Source organism: Orycteropus afer, unplaced genomic scaffold, assembly GCF_000298275.1.
Source record: "Orycteropus afer afer isolate SDZICR_OR568_19922 unplaced genomic scaffold, OryAfe1.0 scaffold00085, whole genome shotgun sequence".
Lineage (NCBI taxonomy): Eukaryota > Metazoa > Chordata > Mammalia > Tubulidentata > Orycteropodidae > Orycteropus > Orycteropus afer.
In genome coordinates this window covers 5,032,791-5,057,303 of record NW_006921672.1, presented here as the reverse complement: position 1 = coordinate 5,057,303, position 24,513 = coordinate 5,032,791, and the positions used below count along the sequence as shown (strand labels likewise).

Sequence of the window (24,513 nt, the reverse complement as noted above, 5' to 3'; positions counted from 1 at the left end):
CTATTTTGGTCATGTTGTCAGAAGGGACCATTCCCTGGAGAAGGATGTCATGCTTGGTAGGGTGGAGGGTCAACGAAAAAGGGGAGGCCTTCGACAAGATGGATTGACACGGTGGCTGCGATGATGGGCTCAAATAGAGCAGGGATTGTGGAGCTGGCACAGGATCAGACAGTGTTTCGTTCTGCTGTGCATGGGCGCGCTATGAGTTGGAGACGACTCGATGGCACTTAACAACAACAACAACATACAATAGAAATGGACTCTGGGTACTGTAAGCAAAAAAGAGACTTATTGGTAAGAGTTTCAGATAGGTCATAACCTCTTGCCATCAGAGTCAATTCTGACTCATAATGACCATATAGGACAAAGTAGAACTGTCCCATAGGAATTCCAGGGCTATAAATCCTTGTGGCCCTCTGGTGGTGCAGCAGTTAATGCATTCGGCTGCTGACTATAAAGACTGGCAGTTTGAACCCATCAGGCGCTCCATGGGAGAAAGATGAGGCAACCTGCTTTCTTAAAGATTTACAGCCTTGGCAACCCTATGGGGCCATTCCACTTTGTCCTACAGAGTCAGTATGAGTCAGAATAGATGCGACAGCAGTGGGTTTGGTTTGGTGGAAAATCTTTATGGAAGCAGACTGCTACGGCTTTCTCCTAAGGAGTAGCTGGTGGGTTCCAACAGCCCAATTTGGGTTAGCAGCCAAGTGCTTAAAGGGCTGCATTACCAGGGGTCTATGAATAGCACCATAGGAAGTCTGAAAAAGCAAGCTACGGAAAATGGCCAAAAACTGAACAGTCAGGACCCCAGCCAAAGGCAATAAACTAGGTAGTCTGATTACAATACACTTATGCTGCGAGGAGACATGGCATAACTGCCACCACTGCCCCTAAGACTCTGGCTGTCACAGCCACCTCCCACAGCAGAACACGTTCTAAAACACCCCTGCTTCTGCGTGTCAATCTCCTTGTATCCTACGTCCACTTAGCCAAACTAAGGACATGCACTTTCAGAGGCCCAGAAAATGAGTATCTACTTTGGGGCACAAACCCACTGTCACCCAGACCCATGTAATGATGGACGCCCCAAGGAAAAAGTTCAGATGTCACACAGCAAATAAATGGCAAATATTTATTACACATGCATATAGCTTTTCTGGGAGCTCCGGTGGTGTAGTGCCTAAGGCATTTGACTGCTAAACAGGAGGCTGTTGGTTCAAACCCACCAGCCACTCCTTGGAAGGAAGCTTGGAAGGCAATCTACTTCTGTAGTGATGTTGTTGTTGTCGTTATGTGCTTTGGAGTCGGACCCGACTCATAGTGATCCCTCCTTGGGTTTCTGAAGCAGTATCACTACGGAAGTAGATTGCCCCATCTTCCTTCCGAGTGATACTGCCTCGGAAACCCAAGGAGGGGTCATTATGAGTCAGATCCAACTGGTCGGCAGTGAGTTTAGTTTCAGTTTTTATAGCTTTTCCATGGAATTTTATTTTACATACTAATTGGTAAGCAGAGTTTTACATTGGTTTGTTTAGGCCTGTGTACCTATTCAAGCCATTCCCTAAATTCCTACACAGTATTTATTGTATAGATATTGTCTTTAACCAATTTTCACTTGATGGACATTTATATGTCCTTCTTTACTATTATAAACAACATAACTGAGGACATTCATGAGCACACATCTTGATACTTGTCCTATTATTCCCTCAGGATAAAGTCCCAGAAATGAAACTGCTGCGTCAAACAGCGTGCAAGTAAAATTTTATCTGTTGCCCAATCGGTCCATTTACACTCCCACATTATGAGAAAGCCCAGCCCAGCCACTGGTCATTATCATTTGTCAGGCAGGGGGGGTGGGGGGGGTAGGGGATATCATGTTTCATTTATTTTAATGCGAATTTCTTGTATAAGCGTAAGTCTTCCTATGTTTGATGGCATTTTGCCATTTTCCATGTGGGAGCTGTCCTGCCACTGCTGGAAGAGCTCTCCTTCATATTAAGAGGATCATCCATCACGGCTTTTAAAGTTTTGTAGCCTCACCAAACTGCATTTAAGGCACAACAAGGACATGGAAGTGAGACGTGCAAATATCCTGTTGGCTCCTAGCCACGTGGAACTCCTAGATTCCGACTTCGGCGCAGCGAACTACCAAGTCGCGTTGTTCGCGCGTTCCCAAGGGGGGGCTAGGCCTTGAACCACCGTCCCCCGCATGCCAGTCTGATTCCTTCCCCACTTGGCCAAGGCGTCCCTTCCAGAAACCTTTCTGAAAAATAAATAAACAAGTACGAAGACCAGGACGTGGGTGCCGAGTCTCCCGCTCAGAGCCCTTGGGCTGGAGCCAGCCTTCTCTGGACCCCTGTCCAGTCGGGCCCCGCTGGCCCAGCTCTGCAGAAAGCGCCCCCGCTAGCCCGCTGCCCTTTCGGCTTCCCTAGGCACCAGCTAGGGCCCCTGGAGGAGAGAGTCAGGAAGTGCGGCGGGAAGAGATGACGCCCCCCGAGTCCGGGAGCGTCTGGGACGCGAGGGATGCGGAAGCCCTTGGTACCCTGCTTCCGCCTGCCTGCGCGGCTTCAGGCTCCGGGCCCAGGACCCAGCCCCGACTAACCGGGTATTCAACGCCACTTTCGAAAAGCAGGTCCTCACGCTATGTGCCTTGAGAAGGCTCCCGGCTGCCTGAAACAGCCAGCAGGTCCCATGGTGTAATGGTTAGCACTCTGGACTTTGAATCCAGCGATCCGAGTTCAAATCTCGGTGGGACCTCACTAAATCTTTTGGTCCTACAATTCATGTTTTGGGCGTCGCTGCCGACAGCGGCCACCTCACGCTGTGCCGGTGCCAGCTGGCCTGCCACACCGACGCTTAGGGTCCCTTTCCCCCTCCCTCAAGATACTTTCGTTTTGGGGCTGTCCTGAGAGTCGTGATGCGCAGGCGCGAGAGTCGGTGAGGAAAAATAAATGCGTTGACGGGAGATTGAACGTGACTTTACCCTGGAAGGGATGTATCCGAAAGATTCCGAGGAGCTTGCCTCCGGCGGGGAGCAACAGCAGTCTTTGGCTTTCGAAGACCCACCCTTCCCCGAAAGCTGCCGGGAATCCTTCTTGGCTATTGGCTAGTACGATATATTACTGCTCCATAAACCGCGAATGAAATGACCAGACGGAGTCAAGGGGTGGGAGGGAGGAGGGGGCGGAGAGAAGAAGCACTAGCTTGACTGATTGGTCGAAAGGAATAGCAAGACTGAGAAGGCTGTTGACATGGTTAGCGAGAGCTCAGAATTCCTGTTTGAAAACTTTAGAGAGGCGGGAAGTGTGTTCGTCTTGGTTGTCCCTTATGGGTAGTGAGACTTTTCTTTTAGAAAAAAAAAAAAGTCTTACTAAAGGTATCCCTTTTTCAGTCCGTTTCAGTGCCTGTCGGGGTATCTTTGCTGGTTTGTCACCATATGGATGGGTTTTTCTCCCGAGTGGAGGATACAAGTCTGAAGATTCTTAGCGAGCCTGTGCAGGATCAGTGTTTAAGGTTTGAGTAGGCGCACGTGATCTGAGGGAAAGCGTGTATCTGGGGTAGTGTGGGAGAGATGCACGGACTGTTGCCTTCTTTAGATTATTATCTGGGGTTTGAGAGGTGTCTGCCCCTCTGGGATAAGCAACGAAGAAGCCAGCTGACGCATTTATGATCTCCCTGTAGGATGATTGGCCCCGCTCCCCTACCCTTGGGAAGATGCCATGGAAACAAGAGGTTCCTCTCACTGCCCCGCCCATCTCTCCCCTGAGGACGCCTCCTCTCCACCTACCCCACACACTTCTTTATACGTTTGAATGAATCTGTGTGCATGAGTGATCCAACCTCAAAAATATATAGGCACGAAGAGAAAAAAAATGGGAAGACTTGCTCTACCACGTATCAGAGCTTATTATCAACTATAAACTATAGAAATTAAGATAGTGTGGTACTGGTGAAAGGAGAAACAAACACACCAATGGAACAGAAGCGAGCCCAGGAACAGCCGCCCAGGTATTTGGACAATTGATTTATGATAAAGATGACACAACAGAGCAGTGGAGGAAAGGGCAGACTTTTCAATCAATTGTTCTGGGACAATTGGACGTCCATATGGAAAAATATGAAATCCAATTCCTCTCTAACGTATACTAAGCACAGTAATAAATTTTATGCAAATTATAGACTTAAATGGCAAAGGGAAAGCAATAAAGCTTTTGGAAGACCACATAGAATCTTCATGACCCCAGGGCAGGGAAAGTATTCTTAAACAAAGACACAAACGTTTTAAAAGCTTTCTACAGTTCACCATATTCATATTATACCCTATGTTCTTCTCATCAAAAGACCCCAGTAAGAAAGTGAAGAGTTAAGCCAAAGAATGGTAAAAGGTATTTGTAACATACAACAGACAAAGAACTCATCTCTAGATAATGGCTCAAAACTCTCACTGCCATGGACTTGGATGCGACTCATAGTGACCTCTCCTTGGGTTTCCGAGGCAGTGTCACTACAGAAGTAGATTGCCTCATCTTCCTTCTGAGGAGTGGATGGTGGGCTTGAACCGCCAGCCTTCTGGTTAGCAGTCAAATGCCTTGGGCACTACACCACCAGAAAGAACTAAAAATCAATAAGAAAAAAGACAACAAGCCAAATAAAAAAGTAGCAAAAGACTTGAAGAGGCCCTTCACACAAAAAAAAAAAATTCAGAAGGATCAACATACACATGAAAAGGTGCAAAACATCGTTAGTCATCAGAAGAAGTGAAAATGAAAAGCTCACTGAGATACCACTGAACACTCCCCAGAATGACAATGCTAAGTGTTATCAAGACTATGGACTAATATGAATCCTCATTCACTGGTGACACTGTTGTTGTTGGATGCCTTCCAGTAGGTTCTGACTCAGTACCAACCCCGTGTACAACAGAATGAAACACTCCAGTGTTTCAGCCACTCAGTCCATCCATCTTGTTGAAGGGTCTTCCTCTTTTTCACTGACCTTCTACTTTACCAAGTATGATGGCCAGGTACTGTTCCCTGGTTGGTTGGTTGGTTGGTTTAAAAAAAAAAAAAGCTGGTCACAACCTACTATATTTCATAATCCAGTGTAATCTCAATCAACAGCTTGCAAAATTCTGGGCTAGAAGACTGGAAGCCTACGAGCTTCACCACCATGGGCCCTGACCCTGCCCTTTCCCTAGCTCTAGCTCTTATTTCCCCTCCCCATTGCCTTCTCCTCCACACTTTCCATCCCTTTTAGTTCGAACCTCTCTCTTCTCACAACAGTCTGCAGATTGCCTTCTAATAGTTTTATTCCAGTGAAGCGACCCTCCAATCAATACTTGTTGCCATGAGTCGATTCTGACTCATAGTGACCCTATAGGACAGAGTAGAACTGCCCCCAAAGGATTTCTTTCTTGCACAGAGTGCCTGGTGGGTTCAAACCACCGACCTTTAGGTTAACAGCCAAGCACTTAACCTCCGTGCCTCCAGGACTGGTTATGAAGGGAGCCTAGGGACCGCATTTTTAGGAAAGTAGGGTTCTGGTGGCACAGTGCCTAAGGCATTTGCCTGCTAACCAGAAGGTTGGCTGTTCAAACCCACCAGCTGCTCTGCGTAAGGAAGATGGGGTAATCTACTCTACTTGGAAACCCGATAGGGGTTGCCATGAGTTGGAATCAATTTGATGGCAGTGAGTTTAGTTTTTTGGTTTGAAAGAGTCTGCAATTTGTTGTCCTTGACACCAGCAGAGGGCAGTGCACAGTGGCCCTACATCCTCACCCTTAGGTACACAACCTGTGTTTGGATTGCTCCTGCTGGAAAGTGGAGGCTGAGCGAGTTAGCAGCTCTACATAGGATCACCCTATTATGTTGGGGTTGTTTTCACATACTCGCTTTCAATCCTATCTAGTAAATCCCCCAAGATAGAGAACTTGGATGTCAGCCCAGACAACTCCCTCTCCCTCACCCCTCACTCAACGAGTTGTCAAGATCTGAAAACTTTTATTTCTCCAAGAATTCTGCAACCCATTCCCCATCTCTAGACTTATGGCCATCATCCAAACTCAGGCCTTCCTCAACTCTCCCCCTGATCAAACAACCACTTTCTTATCTGTCTCTCTGTCTCTATTTTTCTCCTTTATCAAAATACAAGTTTTCTTCTAAATGCAAATATTCCTAAGTCCGTGGATAAGGTTGTTTAGTACAGCAAAAAAGACCTCTCTGATCATCTCCAACTCCTCTCTGCAGCTACACGTCCTAAGAATCTAGGCCTCCCTCTTTGTCTTCCAACACCTCCAAACTGATCGGTGTTTCCATTCAAACCAGATTTCTTTTTTCTCACACCTATGTCCCTGCATCTGGTAGCATAGTGCCTAAGGCATTTGACTGCTAACCAGAAGGCTGGCGATTCAAACCCACCAGCCACTCCTCAGAAGGAGATGGGGTAATCTATTTCCGCAGTGATACTGCCTCGGAAACCAAGGAGGGGTCGCTATGAGTCGGGTCCGACTTGATGGCACATAACAACAACAACATGTCCCTGCTCTACCCCTTCCGTCTATCCATTTATGATTTAACTCTAACAACTCAACTCAGACATCATCTTCTTTAAAAAGCCTTTTCTGTCCTCCCTCCCAGAATGCAACACTCACCCTCAGGTGAATTGGGTCACCTTTTATGGGCTCCACCATGCCCAACGCAGACTCTCTGGCATGGCACTGAGCACACTGCATAATGACTGCTCCTCTGTGTCTCCTTTAGACGATAATCTTTAGACAAGGCCAACAATCAGTCTAATCCATCATTGTTCCCTTCACCCTTACCAGCGCAGCATATCCTCCCTTCTCCCACAGTGATATGCTAAAAGTGCTAAATGAACCCTGTCCTTTGGCTGCTTAAATACTTTCATAGGTTTCCTATTGTCCTTAGGATGAAGAAGAAAGTCCTGAACTGAGCTCACAGCAAGGTCCATCAGGACTTGGCCTCCATCATCCTCTGGCCTCATGTTTTACCATTCCCTGTCTCTCCCCCGTGCCCTTAACCAGCATGCAACAGTTCACTTTGACCTTGCTTGTTGCCCTGACTGTATCACACCCTCATTCACCTCCAGGCTTTGCAAACGTGCTTGCCTCCCTCTGGAGCACTGTTCCCTCTTTTCCCTCCTCAGCTTGTCCCTCCTCAAGTATCAAGTTAAAGTCACTTCTTCCAAGAAGCTCCTCATGACTCTCCACCCCACCTAACTAGGATTAGCTGCCTTCTGCTGTCTGTTCCCACACCACCTTTGACTTTCCCCATAGTAGCATCTATTGATTTAATTGTAAATTTCTTGTTTCACATCTTCTTGGCTAAATTCTATGGAAGTAGTAGAGACTATGTTAGTCTTGTTCACTCTTCCATCCCTATGCCCAGAACATAATAGGCACCCAACGATATTTTAAAAATCAAGAAATCACGACTTTCCAATTTTTGGGGTCATCAGGTGATCTAAATGACCAGGAGGAGGACTGTGGATAGGACTTGAGATGGGAGAAAAGGAACCACCCCCAATGCTGGCCTCCAAACTACTCTGATATGGAAACACTTTTTGCCAGGAAGAAAGTAGAGGGGAAAAAATGGGAGGGATTCTGAAGAGAAGTAAATGTTTCCTCAGGAATATCCTCTGGAGTCTCAGGGTGTTGTTGTTGTTGTTTGCCATCGAGTCGGCCCCGACTTATAGCGACCCCTCCTTGGGTTTCCGAGGCAGTATCACTACGGAAGTAGATTGCCCAACCTTCCTTCCCTGGAGTCTCAGGGTATCATGGGCTTTTCAGCCCCCAACACATAGGGAGCAACTGCAAGCCAGTGAAGAATGTTTCCAAGAAGGACTAGCAGCGACCCAGCAAACAGAGGAGATAATGGGTGAAAAGAGTTGAAAATGAGATTGAGGGATAGATTCACATTACATTCAGCAGATATCTTTACTCCTGTGACAGAGAGAACTGGGGCACGGTTCTGAGGCGGTGGAGAGAAGGTGAAGGTTCACCGGTGCCCTGAGGGTTTGTCCTAGGATGGCTTTGGGTGAGGAGGGGGGCTGGGGAGAGACAGGCAATCAGGGCAAGGGGCCTCAGTGCCATCAGTTTATCACACAGGTGCCTTTCTCCTTGAAGGGATTCTTGTCCTCAGGGATGCCTTTGAGAAGAGGATCGTTTCCTGCTTGGGCCTCTACATAATCCTTTATTTCTTTTCCTGTCTTGGAAATCTGTGAGGAAACATAATATGAATACCAGCCTTCATTTTTTTCTCAGGATTCAAAACATGGTCAGTCCAAAGAGGCCAAAGAGAAAGATAAAGGGGACAGGCAGGTCTGAGAGAGGTGTGAATTCCTTGACCCAAACCACAAAGACTGACTCATAACTTGGTGAAGTGTTTTGCTAGGCCTCACCTAGAGCTGGGGTTGAAAACACTGAGCTTCCCAAGGCTCTGAGGCTCTCTCTGTGCTCTGAGAAGTGTGGCACCTCCATGGGGGTCAAGCTGCAGCCTCCTTCTACACCGTACCCTATCCCAGAGCACCTCCTGCTCCTTCTAGCACCCTAGAGAGATTCCACCATCCTGTGTTCCACTACTTCCTCCTTTGGGACCCAGATCCCATCAGGAACGGGAAGGGATGGAGAAGAGAATGGGGAGGAGAAAAGGAGGCTCACTGGAGTTCTTGGGTTCCTCACTTCCTTCTTCAACTGCTCCACCTCCATCTTCAGTAGCTCCTTCTCACTGAGATCCTGGGCCATCTTCCTCTAGAGAGATCTGGTCCCTGAAAGGACTCAACAGTGGGATTGTAACTTCCTCAGCTTCCCCAGGCCCCTCCACTCTCCTCACCCCAACTTGGGTCCTCTTCCCTGCCATATCCTTCAGTTCAGGCCTCTCGTCACCCAACATATATTCACTGCATCCCCCCAGGTCCCACTGTGATGAGTAGGAAGCTCCTAGCCTGATAGTTGTTGTTGTTGTTGTTATGTGCCATGAGTCAGACCCGGCTCATAGTGACCCCTCCTTGGGTTTCCGAGGCAGTATCACTACGGAAGTAGGATTGCCCAACCTTCCTTCCGTGGAGTGGCTGGTGGGTTTGAACCGCCAGCCTTCTGGTTAGCAGTCAAGTGCCTTAGCCACTATGCTACCAGAGCTAAGGAGGCACAATCTTTGCCCTCGGCAACCTGTCTAAGGAGAAAATAGGAACCCAGACCACAGAGAAGGAAGACAGAAGGGATTTCTTTCCTTGAGCAAGGTTTGGAAAACAAAGTTATTATTCCATACGGTGACTGAGATAGAAGTTTTCTTTTTTGTCCCCAGGTCCTGGCAGGGGAGAGTGTACTCTAGTGGTTAAGAAAATGGGCTCTGGAGCCTACCAGACTCCAGTTTTGATCCCAGCTCTGCTGTTTTCTCACTGTGTGGCCTGAGGTAAGTCACTCAGCTTCCCTGAGTCTTAGTTTCCTCATCTGTGACATGAGTATAATAATAGCACCTACCACATACGATTATTGTGAATACTAAGAAAATAATGCACATAACTCTTTTCATTCACTACCTGGCACATACTGAGTACTTAATACATTCATTTTTACTATTATTATTACAGATACTAACACCATCACCTTTACTATTACAGAGTCATCGTTAAGGCCTGCCTGGGGCCTAACCTGAAAAATTCTAAGACTACATCCCAGCCCAGTGCAACCTCAGCCCCTCTCACCTGCCAGAAGAAGATGCACCTTGAAGCCACTTGTGCTAGACCCAGACAAGATGGTGTTTGAACCTCCAAGCTCTTCCTCAGCCACTGGAAATCTTCGGATAAAGCAGATGGTCTGGAAACCAAAAGCTCTGGTGCCTAAGCTGATCAGAGGCTCAAGGTTCTAAGTCCATCCACTTCGTGAGCCTCCAAGCCCCCCACCCCACCCCTGCTACTGGAGCAGAGATGCTGATGCTCTTCCCACAAAGAAGCTGGGAAAGAGAGGCCTCCTCCAGTCTCTCTGACTCTCACCCCCCTGTGTCAGCCGCCATGCCTTCAGTGACGGCTTTGAGCCCCCAACCCTTTGTCAACTCATGGCCACCTCGCTTGTTATAAAGCAGAACGGTTTCATAGGGTTTCCTAGGCTGCAATCTTCACTGTATTTGTCAATCATGAACTCAGCAGTCAAGAAATCAGACATCGCGTTTCACTGGGCAAATGTGATGCAAAAGACTTCTTTGAAGTGTTGAAGAGCAAAGATGTCACTTTGAAAACTAAGGTGTCCTGACCCAAACCATGATATTTTCAGTCGCCTCATAGGCATGTGAAAGCTGGACAATGAATAAGGAAGACCAAATAATTGATGCCTTTGAATTATGGAGTTGGTGAAGAATACTGAAAATACCATGGACTGCCAGAAGAACCAACAAATCTGTCCTGGAAGAAGTGCAGCTTGAATGCATGCTCCTTAGAAGCAAGAATGGTCAGATTTCATCTCACCTCCTTTGGTCATATGTCAAAAGGTACCATTCCCCAGAGAAAGATATCATTCTTGGTAAAGTGGAAACCAAACCAAAAGACCGAACTCATTGCCATTGAGTAGGATCTGACTCATAGCGACCCCTCCTTGGGTTTCCAAAGATCCGACTAATAGTGACCCCTCCTTGGGTTTCACTAGGGAAGTAGATTGCCCAATCTTCCTTCCGAGGAGTGGCTGGTGGGTTTGAACCACCAGCCTTCTGGTTAGCAGTCAAGTGCCTTAGGCTCTACACCAACAGAGCTCCTGATAAAGTGGAGGGTCAGTGAAAAAGGGGAAGACCCTCAACAGGGTGGACTGACACAGTGGCTGCCACGATGGGCTCAAGCATAGCAAGGACTGTGAGGGTGGCACAGGACCAGGCCAGGTTTTGTTCTGTTGGACATGGGGTCCTTATGAGTTGGAATTGACTCGATGGCACCTAACAACAACAACAATCTTTACAAAAGCAGATTGCCAGGCTTTTCTCACACACCACTGTTGGGCTGTTGGGCTGTTGGGGAGGTTTGAACTGCCAACCTTTTGGCTAACAGCCAAGGGCAAACTGCTTGCAGGGACCTGCTGGAGCTCCAATAGGCCCTATTTCCCTAAGTCCCACACTCTAGTTCTGCAGGCTCCCTTCACCCCTGCCTTCTCTCCCAAGTTCTTCCCTCCGCACTTCTGAGGTTAAGCTGAGGCTGTTCTTCCCAATGAGACAAGTCCTAGATCAACTCCTTACTTCCCTCACCCAAGAAGCCTTCGTGTGCCCCACTGGACTCGCAAACTATCACTTTACAAGGTCCTCCTAGCTCAGTCTGTTTGCTCATTCACTAAAGATGTACTTTTTGCTTGTGCCTTTGTCCCAGTTCATGCTTGGGGCGGTGGTTGCCTCTAACACCTGTGTCCATGCTGCTTTGCCTCCTTGCCTCCCTGTGACCCCTGAGTGTGGGTCTCCCTAACGAAAGTCTCTAGCACAGGCCCCATACTGTGGTCTTTCTCTTGTCTCCTCCTAGGACCACCCTTTAAGAGACACTGAGCTCCTGCACTGGCTGATGACTGTCAATGACAAGGGGATCCTTTCATGGACCAGATTCTTTAAGTACAGTATCCAGTATTCTTGTTGTTGTTGTTGTTATATGCCATTGAGTCAGATCCAACTCATAGCGACCCCTCCTTGGGTTTCCGAGGCAGTATCACTGCGGAAGTAGATTGCCCCATCTTCCTTCCAAAGAGTGGCTGGTGGGTTTGAACTGCCAGCCTTCTGGCAGTATAGGTGGTGCAAACAATTAACACATCTGGCTGCTAATGGAAAGGTTGGAAGTTCAAATCCTAAGGCACCTCAGAAGAAAAGTCTAGTGATCTACTTCTGAAAAATCAGCCATTGAGAACTCTGTGGAGCCCAGTTTGACTGTGACACACATGGGGTAGCCATGAATTGACTCAATGGTAACTGGGGGAAAAGGATCAGTGAGGGGTCCTCTCATTCTCCTGCCTCCAGGATTGACAGACTGGGCATTAGGATGGGAGAGAGGAGGCCCCTGACCCATCCTGGCCTTATCAACAGTCCCTGTGCCAGGATCCAAGTTCCACTCACAGCTGTGAACTTAGAATCTGAGATCAGGACAGGACCCTGAAGTCTTCCAATCCTACTTCCTACTAATGCATGAAATACAGCCCACATGTCTTGAGCCCAGCTTGGTTGATAAATTGATAAATTGGTCTGGAATTTGAACCTGGTGCTTCTCAAATTCAAGTCTTTCCTGTTGTCTAATCTGAGTCTCACACTACATTTGGTCAATTTCATCTCATCCTGCCTTCGTCAGACACAGAGCACGTATAGCAGGTGGCACAGAGGTTAAGGGCATGGCTACTGACTGAAACCTCAGTGGTTAGAATCTACCAGCCACTCCACAGGAGGAAGACCTAAAGATCTGTTTCCATAAAGATTACAGCCTAGGAAACCCTATGGGATACTTCTACTCTGTGCTATAGGGTCGCTATGAGTCAGAATCCAGTGGACAGCTGTGGGTTTAACCCTTCAGAGGCTTGTTAACACTTCACAGGGAACCTCTTGGTGTGTCCTTCCTGGTGTCCAATGCTGATTCCTCTTGCTGTTGCATTGCTGTTTTCCATCGGTGCTGCACCGCTACCCCAGGTCCCCCGCAGCATGACTGGTCTCCATATCTCATCCACCCTCCACTGCTGGGTCTCTTGGTGACTCATCCCTGAGCTTCCCAAGGAAGCCCCCACCCTGTGCCCTTCCTCCCCCTTTCATGAGTGGAAAATCCATCTCCACCCCTGTAGCGGGCCAGGCCCCTTCCTCCTCAGTCTCCCATCCCATCCCCCCCAGCGTCCAGTTTCCTCTCCAGGACCAGGGAGCAATCACAGCTGCCCCGGCCTTGGCTTCCTCTGCTGGGAAGGGTTGGGGGGCTGGGCCCCCAAATGGGATCCTGGTTTCCCCCTTCCTCTCGGCAGGGGACAGAGCAGCACAGGCCCAGGAAGTAGGGACTGACTTCCTCTTATCCCGGAATGAGCCTCCCTGCCCTTTGCAAGCAGGTTTGGGTCTCTCACGCAGAGGAAACCAAAAGCAGTAAGAGGGAGGGGAGACAAAGCAGCCAATCAAGGGCAGGGTGAGGTTCAAAACCAGCGGGCTCCCTGGGGAGCAGCCAGAGGCTGGGGGCCATGGCGGAGCTGCAGCAGTTACAGGAGTTTGAGATCCCCTCGGGCCGGGAGGCTCTGCGGGGCAACCACAGCGCCCTGCTACGTGTTGCCGACTACTGTGAGAACAACTATATGCAGGTAGGAGGGGCAGGCCCAGGTCCCGGCACCCCAGCCCTGCAAGGGGCCCTGGAGCCCAGCTCCAGGACTGGGCCATGGGAACCAGCCTGACAGGTGCCAGAGCGGGGTTGGCCAGGCCAGGCTTTGGCTTCACCCCTGCTCTCCAAACTCTAACCTTGACCCATACCTCCCACGCCCCGCCATGCTCCTTCTTGCTCCCAGAGCCTCAGAGATGCCTGGGCCAGGGCTATTCCATCCTCACCTGAAGTTCATCTCCCTCTTCCTCTCCCACTTAAACCCAGGGCACCATGGACCTTGTCCTCACACAATGGCTGGTGCCATCATTCCATTTTCAGGCTGGTACTAGGAGATACTTCAGAAGAACTTCCCAATCATTGTGAACTTGAGATGGGCAAGGGAAAGGTGGAGTGGAACTCTCTCCCTGACATCTTGAGCCAGAGCTGGGAAACATCAGACTAGGCTGGAGTAAAGGGGCGTTGGCGGCAGGGGGAGACTGACACAGAGGCAAGGGGATGGACAACATGACTTCTGGAGCAGGCAACAAGCAAAAGATGAGGGTGTGGCATTTTAGAACAGTTTTTAAATTGTGTGGTTGTCTGACTGAGAACATAGATTCCCGGCTGTATTATTGAGCACCTCTCTTATTTATTAATCCTCATAAGTACGTAGTGAGGCAAGTATTATTATTCCTGTTTTTTAGAGGAGGAAAGAGTAGCTCGGGAAGGTGACTTGTCCGAGGTCACATGGTGTGGAAGCAGCAGAGCGGCCATTAGCCCCAGCCTCCCTGCCTCCTGAAGCTAAACCCTTTCCTTTCTGCCATTCTCCCTCCCTGATATGCTGTATGGCTTTAAGGCTGTTAGTTGCCCTCTCTGTCCTGTTTCCTCTGCTTCCGTAAAAGCTACACCTTTCACCTGTTACCAAAACCAAACAATCAAACCAGTTGCCGTCATCTCCAACTCCCAGGGACCCCGCGGGTTGCAGAGCAGAGAGCTACTCTCTCCGTAGGATTTTTTGAGGCTGTGACTTTTTACAAGCAGAACCCCAGGTCTCTCCCAGGTGTCTCTACATGGATTCAAACCACCAATATTTCAGTTAACAGTTGAGTGTTTAACTGTTTGTGCCACCTACCACTTGGATTAAACTTCATTGTTCTAATCTGGACTAATCCAACTATGACAAGAGGCACAGGGACCTACCATATTGGAAAACGGCAGACTGAAGAGAGCCCATAAGAATAACTTCACAGCACTCTGGGCCCTTGCTTTTGGCCAGGCGTGCTCCCTGCATGGCCTCAGTTAGTCCTCATCCCAGTCCCGGCAGCTAAGGACCATCCCATTGTACAAATGAGGAAGCTGAGGTTTGCGAAGGCCATGCCACTTTCCCAAGGTCCCCAAGCAAGGGGCACAGCCTGGATTCAAACCCAGAAAGCCCACTCCAGAGCCCACCCGCCAAACGTTTAGCTGAAAATACCACCCCAGGTATAATTTTGGTCTGAGTAGACAGTGAGTGACCCAGTGGACGAGATGGAACGGGGCTTACAAACCAGGTCCGTCCGTTCTTGCAGCCCTGAAAGACATGCTCCTACTATCAATGAGCATAAGAACAGTCCTTTCCATTCCTTTGGAGTCCCTGAGTAGTGCAAATGGTTAACATGCTCAACACAAAGGTCAGAGGTTTGAGCCCCCCAGATGGCACCTTGGAAGAAAGGTCTGGCAATCTACTTCTGAGAAATCACCCATTGAAAACCTTGTGGAGCACAGTTCTAGTCCAATACACGTGGGGTTGCCAGGAGTCAAGGCAACTCCACGGCAATCGCCTTGGTTTTTGGTTTGGTTCCATTTCTTCAATACCTTTTGCAAGTCTCAACATGTGTCAGAATGGGCCTTCATTTGCACACATAGAATGCACACAGTGTTCGGGGACACAAAGCCCAAGTCCAATTTCCAGTTTGGCCACCTACCTTTTATATGACCTGTGGCAACTTTCTCCTCTCTGATTCTTACACCTTCCTTGAGGGATGGTTACTACTTGGATTGTGATAATGTGTTAAAGCTTTTGATCCAGTGCCTGCACCTCAAGAAGGGCAGGATAAATGGCAGCCATTACTGTTACTATTGTTGTCATAGGAGCTCTGGTGGCGTAGTGCCTAAGGCATTTGACTGCTAACCAGAAGCCTGGCGGTTCAAACCCACCAGTCACTCCTCAGAAGGAAGGTCAGGCAATCTACTTCCATACTGATACCGCCTCGGAAACCCAAGGAGGGGTCACTATGAGTTGGATAGACTCGACGGCAGTGAATTTGGTTTTGGTTTATTATTATGATTATTATTATTAATTGCAGAAATAAAGGCATATTATGGATAATAAAACTCAATTCTGGAGAGGTGCAGCAGCTCTTTCAAAGACACCCAGGACATGGACAGAGTGGGAGAACAATGTGGAACAAAACTTAAAATCATTTGCAAAAAAAAAAAAAAAAGGGGGACTAAGTTTGCTGGTCTGATAGAGCCTGATGGAACCTCTGAGACGATGGCCCCTAGCTGCCCTTCAGGTCTGGAATTGAACCCAGTCCTGTGGATTCCAGCCAAACAAAAGACAGGCATATGAGCTGAACATTTACACTAGGTAGTTGCACTCATTGGAGAGATCAATCATGGGAGAATAGAAAGGCTGTGTATGCACAGGGAGACAGCTCAGGGGACAGGAGCGCATGGAGGGATGGACACTGGGAAGGGGTAACTATGGGGAGAAAGTGGGAGGGGAGCTGTTGCATTGTGGGAAATTGTAGTCAATGTCATGAGACAAAGTGTATGTGAACTGCTGTATGGAAAGTGAATTTGCTCTGTAAACTTTCACCCAAATCACAATTAAAAAAAAAAAAAAAAAAAAAAAAAAAAGACACCCAGGCCATGGGAAGCCCTGATCCCAGGTTGGAATCCAAGTCTCCTCCTTCTTTCCTGCAAGACACTAACTGTTAGGCCACACCACCAGTTGCCTCTCCAAACCTCTCTGAGGATCTCTGTCTGGAGAGCAAATACCTAGGACTTCTCACAACTGCTCTTAACAAGGCTGGGTTCCCACAACCTCCACCTCCTCACCCCCAACAGGTGTCGGGAAACTCAGGGGCAACCAGAGAGGGCAGGCTGGGGTCAAGTTCAGATCCATGCTCTGCAGAGTTCTCAGGTCAGGGTCCATCGAGTTTACTGACAAGGTAATTTGCATGATGAACAAGTAGTCAGCTCTGAGATGGATCCCAGACCCTTCTCCAGCTAGACTGAACTTCAAGTCAAGACCAAAGCCAGGAGTCAGTGGGGGTCCAGGCTTAGCCTCTCAGAGCTGGGCCCAGGCAGCTGTGCTTGTTTGGGCTGACAAATCCACATACCAGTCTGGGAAGTGTGGGAGAAGGGAGAGCTAAGAAATCTAGGGAGGTCTTTGCTTCCTCATCCCTTAAAGGAAGACATTGAACTAGAAGGCTTACTAGCCTACCTGGTTTAACATCCAGAGTTGATTTCAGGGAGACCTGGCGGCTCAGTGGTTAAGCACTTAGCTGCTAACTGAAAAGTTGGGGTTGGGGGTTTTTTGAACTCTCAGCTGCTTTGTGAGAGAAAGATGCAGCAGTTGTCTTCTGAAGATTTGCAGCCTTGAAAACCCTATAGGACAGTTCACCCTGTCCCATAGGGTCACTATGACTCAGAATGGAGACTTGATGGTAATGGGTTTGGTGTGTATGCGTGTTTGGATTGATATGTCTTTTTCAGGGCTCTTGGCTACATATGCAGATGAGATATAAACGGACATGCAAATGAGCATCTCTTTTGTTAGAACAAACAGCTGGGAGAGGAGGCTGAGAGGAGAACCACAGGAGAGGAGCTGCACAGGCCGTGTTGGACCTGCCCCTTTGCCCCAGCAGGGCTCAGGCAGCATTAGAGACACCCAGGTCACACTTAGGACCCTTGTCTGCTGGCTCCAGGCCTGCTCTCCACTGACAGGTTCTGAGGGGCTCCCAAGGACCCCAGCAAAAAGATGCTGATGCACAGCCTTGCCCTGGACTTGCCCCTCTACCCCTGGGGGAAAAAAAAAAAAAAAAAAACAGTACCAGTTAGACTGCAGCAGCTCCGTGGCCCAAGCCAGGCTGAGTTGAGGAAGCAGCCAGGGGAACCAAAAGACCCGAGAAGTTTGGTCCCTGCCCTCACAGCCTGATCTGGGACTGAAAAAAACTCTTCTGCCTTCAGCCACTCCCTTACCCACCCCTCCACCACTGACTGGCGGTGTGACTCTGACCAGCCCTTGGCACAGTGCCTGGCATGCAATGGGAAGATGCCCAGCAAGTGCTGGGATTCTCATTCAGTGCATTAACGACTTCTCAAATGCATACTTAGTAAGTATTCCAGGTCCTTCAGAGAAAGAATCAACTAGAAGAGTTCCCCATCCTTATAGTGTACTGGGGAGGGAGGAAGGAGAGAGGAATAGATAATAAACAAATAAGTAAAGGAAATAATTTCTGATAGTGCTAAGTGCCTTGAATAAAAGAGAACAGAAATAAATACAGGGGTGGGTGGGGGAAACCTTGAATAGGGTGGTGAGAGAAGGTGTCTCTGAGAAGCTGGGCCCTCACATGAGCATTCTAGAAAGAGGTAGAGCCAGCGCAGGATGCTGAAGTAGAAACACTCTGAGCTTATTGCAGCCACAATGGCCAGTGTGACTGGAGGGCACTAAGGAAGAAGGGGATTTGTAGAGGATGAGAGTGGAGAGAGAGGCAGGAGTCAAACCTTGTGGGGAGGACACGGGTAGAAGTCTGGATTTTATTCTCAGTGTACTGAGAAAAAAAGCTATTGGAGGGAGTGAATGAAGCCACTCTCCTCTAGGCCTCTGTTTCCTTATCTGTAAAATGGACCAGATCATTAGCTCCCAAACACTAGCCTTACATTAGAGCTAAAGAAGGAGTACAAGGGTCATGTGGGGAGCTTTTAAAGGCACAGATTCCTTGGCCTCCCTCCTAGGGGGATTCTGGTTGGATTTGGGGTAAGGAACATGTTTGCTTTTGAAGAATGTCCCCTCCAGCCAGCTCTTTCTTCCTCTTCCCTTTCTTTTAATCATCCCTTTACCCCTGAACAGGACAGCTCATTACTGAGGTCCCCAGGAAAGTGGCAGGATCATCTCAACTCCATCCCCAGCAAGGCCATTTGATGGGGGCTGTCACTCCTTCCCCTTGCACCCATTTCCCAGGACTGCAGATTTGCTTTCTGAATGTCACTTCAATCCCTCTTGCTACAAGAGCATCCTTATGGAAACAACCTCAAGCCTCTAAAGGCTGCTGCATCTTCCTCTTAATTCAGCCTCTACCTTCCCTAAGTCCCTTTCCACCCCGCACCACCCTGCCAAGGACCCAGGGGAAGGCGCTGGCCTCAGAACAGGGCTGTGTGTGTATTTCAGACAACAGACAAGCGCAAGGCACTGGAGGAGACCATGGCCTTCACCACCCAGGCACTGGCCAGTGTGGCCTACCAGGTGGGCAACCTGGCCGGGCACACTCTACACATGCTGGACCTGCAGGCGGCCGCGTTGCGGCAGGTGGAAGCCCGTGTGAGCACGCTGGGCCAGGTAAGGGATGCAGGAAGGCTTCTTGCATTAGCCCCTGACTCTTGAGCCCCTCAGACATCCAGCAGCACTCTCTCCCTGCCTTCCTCTATGGCCAAAGGCCTGACTACTACAGAAGATTGACACTTCTCATACTTTTGAAGCCTCCTTATCTCTGTGGCTTTGTCTCTATGGCGAATCTTGCTGTCCATCTGACTAGGAACTCCTTGAAGACAGAGCTTTTTCTCTCTCTGAATTGTATCCTGCAGTTAGAAAGCTGGCTCTACCAACTACAGGAGATGCAGAGTACAAGAAAGAGATGGATGGACCCTGTTTCTATATGAAGACAGTGACTTGGGAAATGTCCTAGAGCCAGCGTGCTCGCTTGGCAAGGACATATGCAGCCCTAGAAGCACTGCCACCACCATAGAGTGCCCCTTGCCCTTCTAGCATACACGCCCTCCTCCTTCCTCCCTGGATCCTTGTCTGAGGAACTGTCCCATTAAGCACACGCACAGATCAGTTACACACTTGGCTCTGGCCTGCACCTCAGCCACATATTCAATGCATGGGGCATGCCTTCTCTTCTCACCCCAGCAAACCAGAGTCCCCACCCTCTTGATGCTGTAGATTTCTCCAGAGAACATTCAAGAGGAAGTTCATTCATCTATCTGTCCCCCAAAGAAAGCTGATGCAGCAAGATTCCTCCACTTCACCCCCTTCTGCTCCAAAGCCAGCCCAGTCCTCAGTCTCCTCCCAGCTTCCCCAGGGATTCTGTGTTTTCTCTTTTCCTCCTCTTCCTGTTCAACTAATAACCTCCCTTCACTTCCACCAGGAAGTTGCTCCAAAGTGGCTCCATCCTCCCCTTGCGACACTTTTCCCAATTGCTCTGTGGCCTGGGGAGACAAAGTTCACTTTCTCTGGACCTCACTGCCACCCATGGTCCCTAACCCCATCTCAAGGTCTCTATGGGGCAGATGCCCCCACTGCCACCTCAAACCCTGTCATGCAGATGGTAAACATGCACATGGAGAAGGTGGCCCGCAGGGAGATTGGCACCTTGGCTGCTGTCCAGCGGCTGCCCCTCGGCCAGAAGGTCATCGCCCCTGAGAGCCTACCTGCCCTCACACCTTACTACAGGAAACCCCTCAACTTTGGCTGCCTGGATGACATTGGCCATGGGATCAAGGTAGAGATCTTTCCCCATTATCCACCCCCTACCCATGCACCCCCGTCTCCTCTCCAGGCACCCAGCTCTCTTCCATATCACTTGTCCCAACCTTTAACTCCTTTCTTTCCCCACTCCCTGAAGCCATTACTCCTAGTCACCCTCTTCCTCCCCAAATTCTGTAACACTCCCTTGACCCCCTCCTCCATCACTGGCCTTGCCCCTATACTCAGATGATCTCCTGAATGTGACATCCTGAGGCCTCCCTCCCCCTCCCACTGTGGGTACTGGGTGTGAAGGGGAAGAGGGGGCAGGGAGGATGTCAGGGTGTGCATGAGAACGGCTCCCCAGCCACATGAGAATAGCTACTTCCTCTGTCTGGAGGTTTGAGGTCACCACACTGAGCATCACCCCAGAGCTACTGTGAGTCAGAAGAGGCAGGATGCAGCCACTCCAAGGGGATGTGGAAAAGGGGAGCACACGACTCTGGTATTTTCTTATCAGTCCATCTCCTTCTGAGAGTTGGGACAGGGCACACTCCCATCCCATGCTGTCAATTCCTGTCTCCACACTCCACATTCCAGATTAGAACAGAGCCTCCACTCCCTCCACTCACCGGTCCTCCCCACCAGTACTTTTTCTCCATTAAATTCTTTACTCCTCAGCTCAAGTTCTTTTTCTTGTTCCTAGTGAAGTAGAGCAGATAGAGGCCATCATTCTCCACCCACCCACCCTCAAAGAAGGGGAACCCCATCAGTAACATGTGTCATTAGTACACTCTAAGTGTCCTGGCACCCACTTCTCTCTGCCTCGAATTCTCCACAAGGCTGCAAAAATGACAGGCTGGACACCTCTAAGTGTATGTGTCCTATACCCTCAGAACGCTGGGGTTCCAGTCTAATCATGGTTAGAGACCACCAGGCCAGGCCAGATAGTTTGGGGAAGGGCAGGGGTGATGGGCCCCTCACCCCATAGCTCAGCCCACTATGGTTGTGCAAAGGAAGTGGCCACCAGACCGTGTCTGTGCCCCGAGGTTTCTGCGTCCTCCCGACCACGATGGGGGCTGGCAGCTTGAGACCGAGGACGCAGGCCACCGGCAGGACCCGGGGCAGGGGCTAGGAAGCAGAAAGGAGAACTTGCTGTGCCCGCTCTCCCGGTTCTCATCAACCCCTCCCGTTTCCTCTCTGGGATGAGGGAGGTGACTGGGGCGGGCAAATGTCAGCCCTGACTCCCCTCCCTTGCAGGACCTGAGCACTCAGCTGTCGCGGACGGGGACCCTGTCCCGCAAGAGCATCAAGGCGCCTGCCACACCGGCCTCCGCCACCCTGGGGTGAGGCTTCGCAGGGATCCAAACCGTCGAGGAGGGCCTGCCCCCATCCTGACACTCCACTTTCTCACCCGCGTCCCTGTGCCGGGTGCCAGCTGCCTCCTCCTCCTCCCCGCACCGCCCCGTGCTCGCAGACGCCTCTCTGCCCCTCACACTTCCACCCCCTTCCACTCCCAGGAGGCCACCCCGGATCCCCGAGCCCGTGCAGGTCCCAGTGGTGCCCGACGGCCACCTCTCCGCCGCCTCATCCGCCTCTTCCCTGGCCTCGGCCGGGTGAGCCCTACCAGACTGGGTGGTAGGTGGAGGGGAGAGGGTGTTTGAAAGAAACCACCTGCCTGTTGTCACGGTGACTACTGGGATAGTCAGGGGGCGTGGCTCAATGCTCAGGGGGCGGGGCCGGCCGGGGGCTAGCGCGTTGGAGAAGGCGCTCCCAACAGAGGCGAGCCCCTTTTGTCTGGTCTTCAGCAGCGCTGAAGGTGTCGGTGGGGTCTCCACCACCAAAGGGCAGGCGGCACCCCCACCCCCGCCTCTTCCCGGTTGCATGGCCTCACCCCCTCCAGCCGCAGACGTCTTCCTGCCGCCGCCTGTGTTGGACGAGCTGTCCCCGCCCCCGCCGGGTAAGGAGCTCCGCCCCCTCCCTGCCCAAGTCACCCGACGCCCCTCCCAACCCATCCTCCTAGGATTAAACCCGACCTGCTAAAGTGAAAGCTAGGTCCGCGATGAAGGTTAACTGGAGGGTAAGGCGGGGAAGGTGAACTTTATACCAGGCCCTCATCCATTTTCTCATTTAAACTTAATATCCTGAGAGAACCTTCACCCTCCCATTCAGCAGATGAAAGACTTGAGGTCGCAGTTACTTGCCAAGGGTCATTCAGCTGATTAGTGGCAGTCTGACCACCATACAGTTGATTCCAACATTTACTGAGCACCTAGGACGTGCCTAGAGGCTTTGTGGGAGGAATTGGGTGGCGGAGGGCTGCAGAAAGATAAATTTTCTGGGGAGTGTAGCCTTTCTTTTCCCTCCTAGACCTCCAGCTGCCCCTGCCCCTGGACCTGCCCCCACCTCCACCCCTGGATGTAGATGAATTGGGGCTGCCGCCTCCGCCACCCCCAGGTTTTGGCCCTGATGAGCCCAGCTGGGTCCCTGCTGCATACTTGGAGAAAGGTACCTGGACAGGGGACTGAGGGGACCAGAGCTGGGGTCTGTTAGGGCCTCTGCAGCCCTGACCCCCATTCTTCATTCCCAGGAGGCATTCTCTCTCCCTCTACAAAGGTGTGAGCCTATCCCCCCACCCCCCACCCCTCTCTCTGAAGAATAAGCAAATGTTCAGCTAGGCACCATCTCAGAATCAAACTGGGAGGGAGAGCCTGGTACTCAATGAACCCACTGCAGGAGGGATCCTGAGGGCCTGGGCAAAGACACCTGCCCCACTCCGTGCAGGTCCCTCCCCTAGCTAGAATCCTGCATTTGGTCCAGGGGCAATAATCTCATGGCACCTTCTCCTCCCACTTTGCAGTGGTGACACTTTACCCATACACCCGCCAGAAGGACAATGAACTCTCCTTCTCCGAGGGGACCATCATCTGCATCACCCGACGCTACTCTGATGGCTGGTGTGAGGGCGTCAGTTCAGAAGGCACTGGATTCTTCCCTGGGAACTATGTAGAGCCCAGCTGCTGACACCAGGGGTTCTCTGGGCCTATGACTGAGCCTCAGGCCAAAGGCCGCTGCACTAGATGCACTGTCTCCTCTGGACTGGGTGACAAGCTATGTTCTGTGCCCTCCCCCCATGACAGTGGGAAAAGGTCCAAAAGGTAGAAAGGAGGCACCCAGAGACCTGCTGCAAGAAAGACCCGGAAGCCAAGGAGTTCTGGTGATCTTGTCTGCAGGTCAGTGCAGGCAAGGCTTCCAGGTCTAAGTGCCAACTTTGAATAAAGCCTTGATGCACCTCCTGATGGTTTCCAGCAAGGCAAGGGGGCCAGAGAGAGGAGGCATTTAAGCCACCGCAGTTCTACAGGCTTCTGCTAATTATTGAGCCTCTCTCAGCTGCCCCTAGCAGCAGTAGCTCTCCCTCCTCACCCTCCTCAGTCCTCATTATTAAGTCCCCTCTCCACTTAACCACTTAACCCCGGATGTCTCTCTGCAGTGATCACCTGCTCCTCCGGCTTTGTGGCTTGCCGTGTTAGGTGTTATCTCGATTCCTCCAGCTGGACACTCCCAAGAATGGGGACCACCTCCCTCACCTAAGTGAAGGTCTCAGACAATAGAGACCACCTTCAGCTTCACCCTCACCCCTCAGACTGCGTGCAAGAGATCTCAATCACCTCCTTTATAGCTCTGAACACTTAAGAAGGGGAAGGAGGAGCTTGGATTTCGCTGGCTCTGCTTAAAAACATCATGGCTTTCTGTTCCATACGGGAGAGGGGGCGCGAAGGGCCTAGCCCACAGGGGCAACTTTGGTAAAGTCCCTGGTCTCTTGCTGCATAGACAAGGCTGGGGTGCAAGGAGACACTGTCGCCAGCTGCGAGGTCCTTGGCTGGCCAGGCCGGAGCAAAACGGTGCGCTACCTCGTTGCACCACCAGGAGGCGACTGTTTCTTCTGGCTTTTTTTTTCCTTTGGGAGTGCTGGCGGCTGGGCGGAGGATGCGAGACGAAAAGAGTAGCTCGTACAGAAATAGTGTGCCATCCCGGTGGGTGAAGCGAGATCGAGGAGGCCTGGGGCCGTCGGCGGGGAGCGCGTTTTGGTCTCTCTCCGCTTGTAGTCCTTTGGGGCCATGGGTGGCCGGGTACCTTTATGATTTCGGGACACTGGGGAAAGGGACGTTAGGGGCCGGAGGCAGCAGTTAAAGCAGTGGAAACCTCTTCCTCCCAACTCGGAGGACGACGCTTTTGAAACTCTGCTGCCTCATTTGAGCAGACTCCGGAATGTAACTGCGTGCAGCAGAACTGGGGAAGGGAGCCGCGCTGGCTTCCCTGCATAGATACGGACCGCTCAGAGCCCCTCTCCACCCAAGTGGAAGAGCCTGGAATTCCCAAAAGCGGTCCGAGGGACATACCAAAGCAAGAAGGAAAAAGGGAATAATAAAACTAGGTTTGTCTTTCCCCAATACCCCGCTCCCCGGTCCCCTCCTCCGCCCGTCTGCCCG

The 24,513-nt window shown here is 50.6% G+C and overlaps 1 protein-coding gene and 1 non-coding gene across 2 annotated transcripts; both read left to right on the top strand.

Moving 5' to 3' along the window:
- Positions 1-2,688: 2,688 nt before the first annotated feature.
- TRNAQ-UUG lies at positions 2,689-2,760 on the top strand. Its single transcript has one exon. It is a non-coding gene; the product is annotated as a tRNA-Gln (tRNA).
- Positions 2,761-13,177: 10,417 nt separating this feature from the next.
- ABI3 (ABI family member 3) lies at positions 13,178-23,047 on the top strand. Its single transcript, XM_007941944.2, has 8 exons — positions 13,178-13,294; positions 18,728-18,895; positions 19,884-20,060; positions 21,284-21,369; positions 21,544-21,639; positions 21,832-21,983; positions 22,394-22,531; positions 22,884-23,047. The coding sequence occupies exons 1-8, from the start codon at positions 13,178-13,180 to the stop codon at positions 23,045-23,047; spliced, it is 1,098 nt and encodes a 365-aa protein (XP_007940135.1).
- The last annotated feature ends 1,466 nt before the right edge of the window (positions 23,048-24,513 follow it).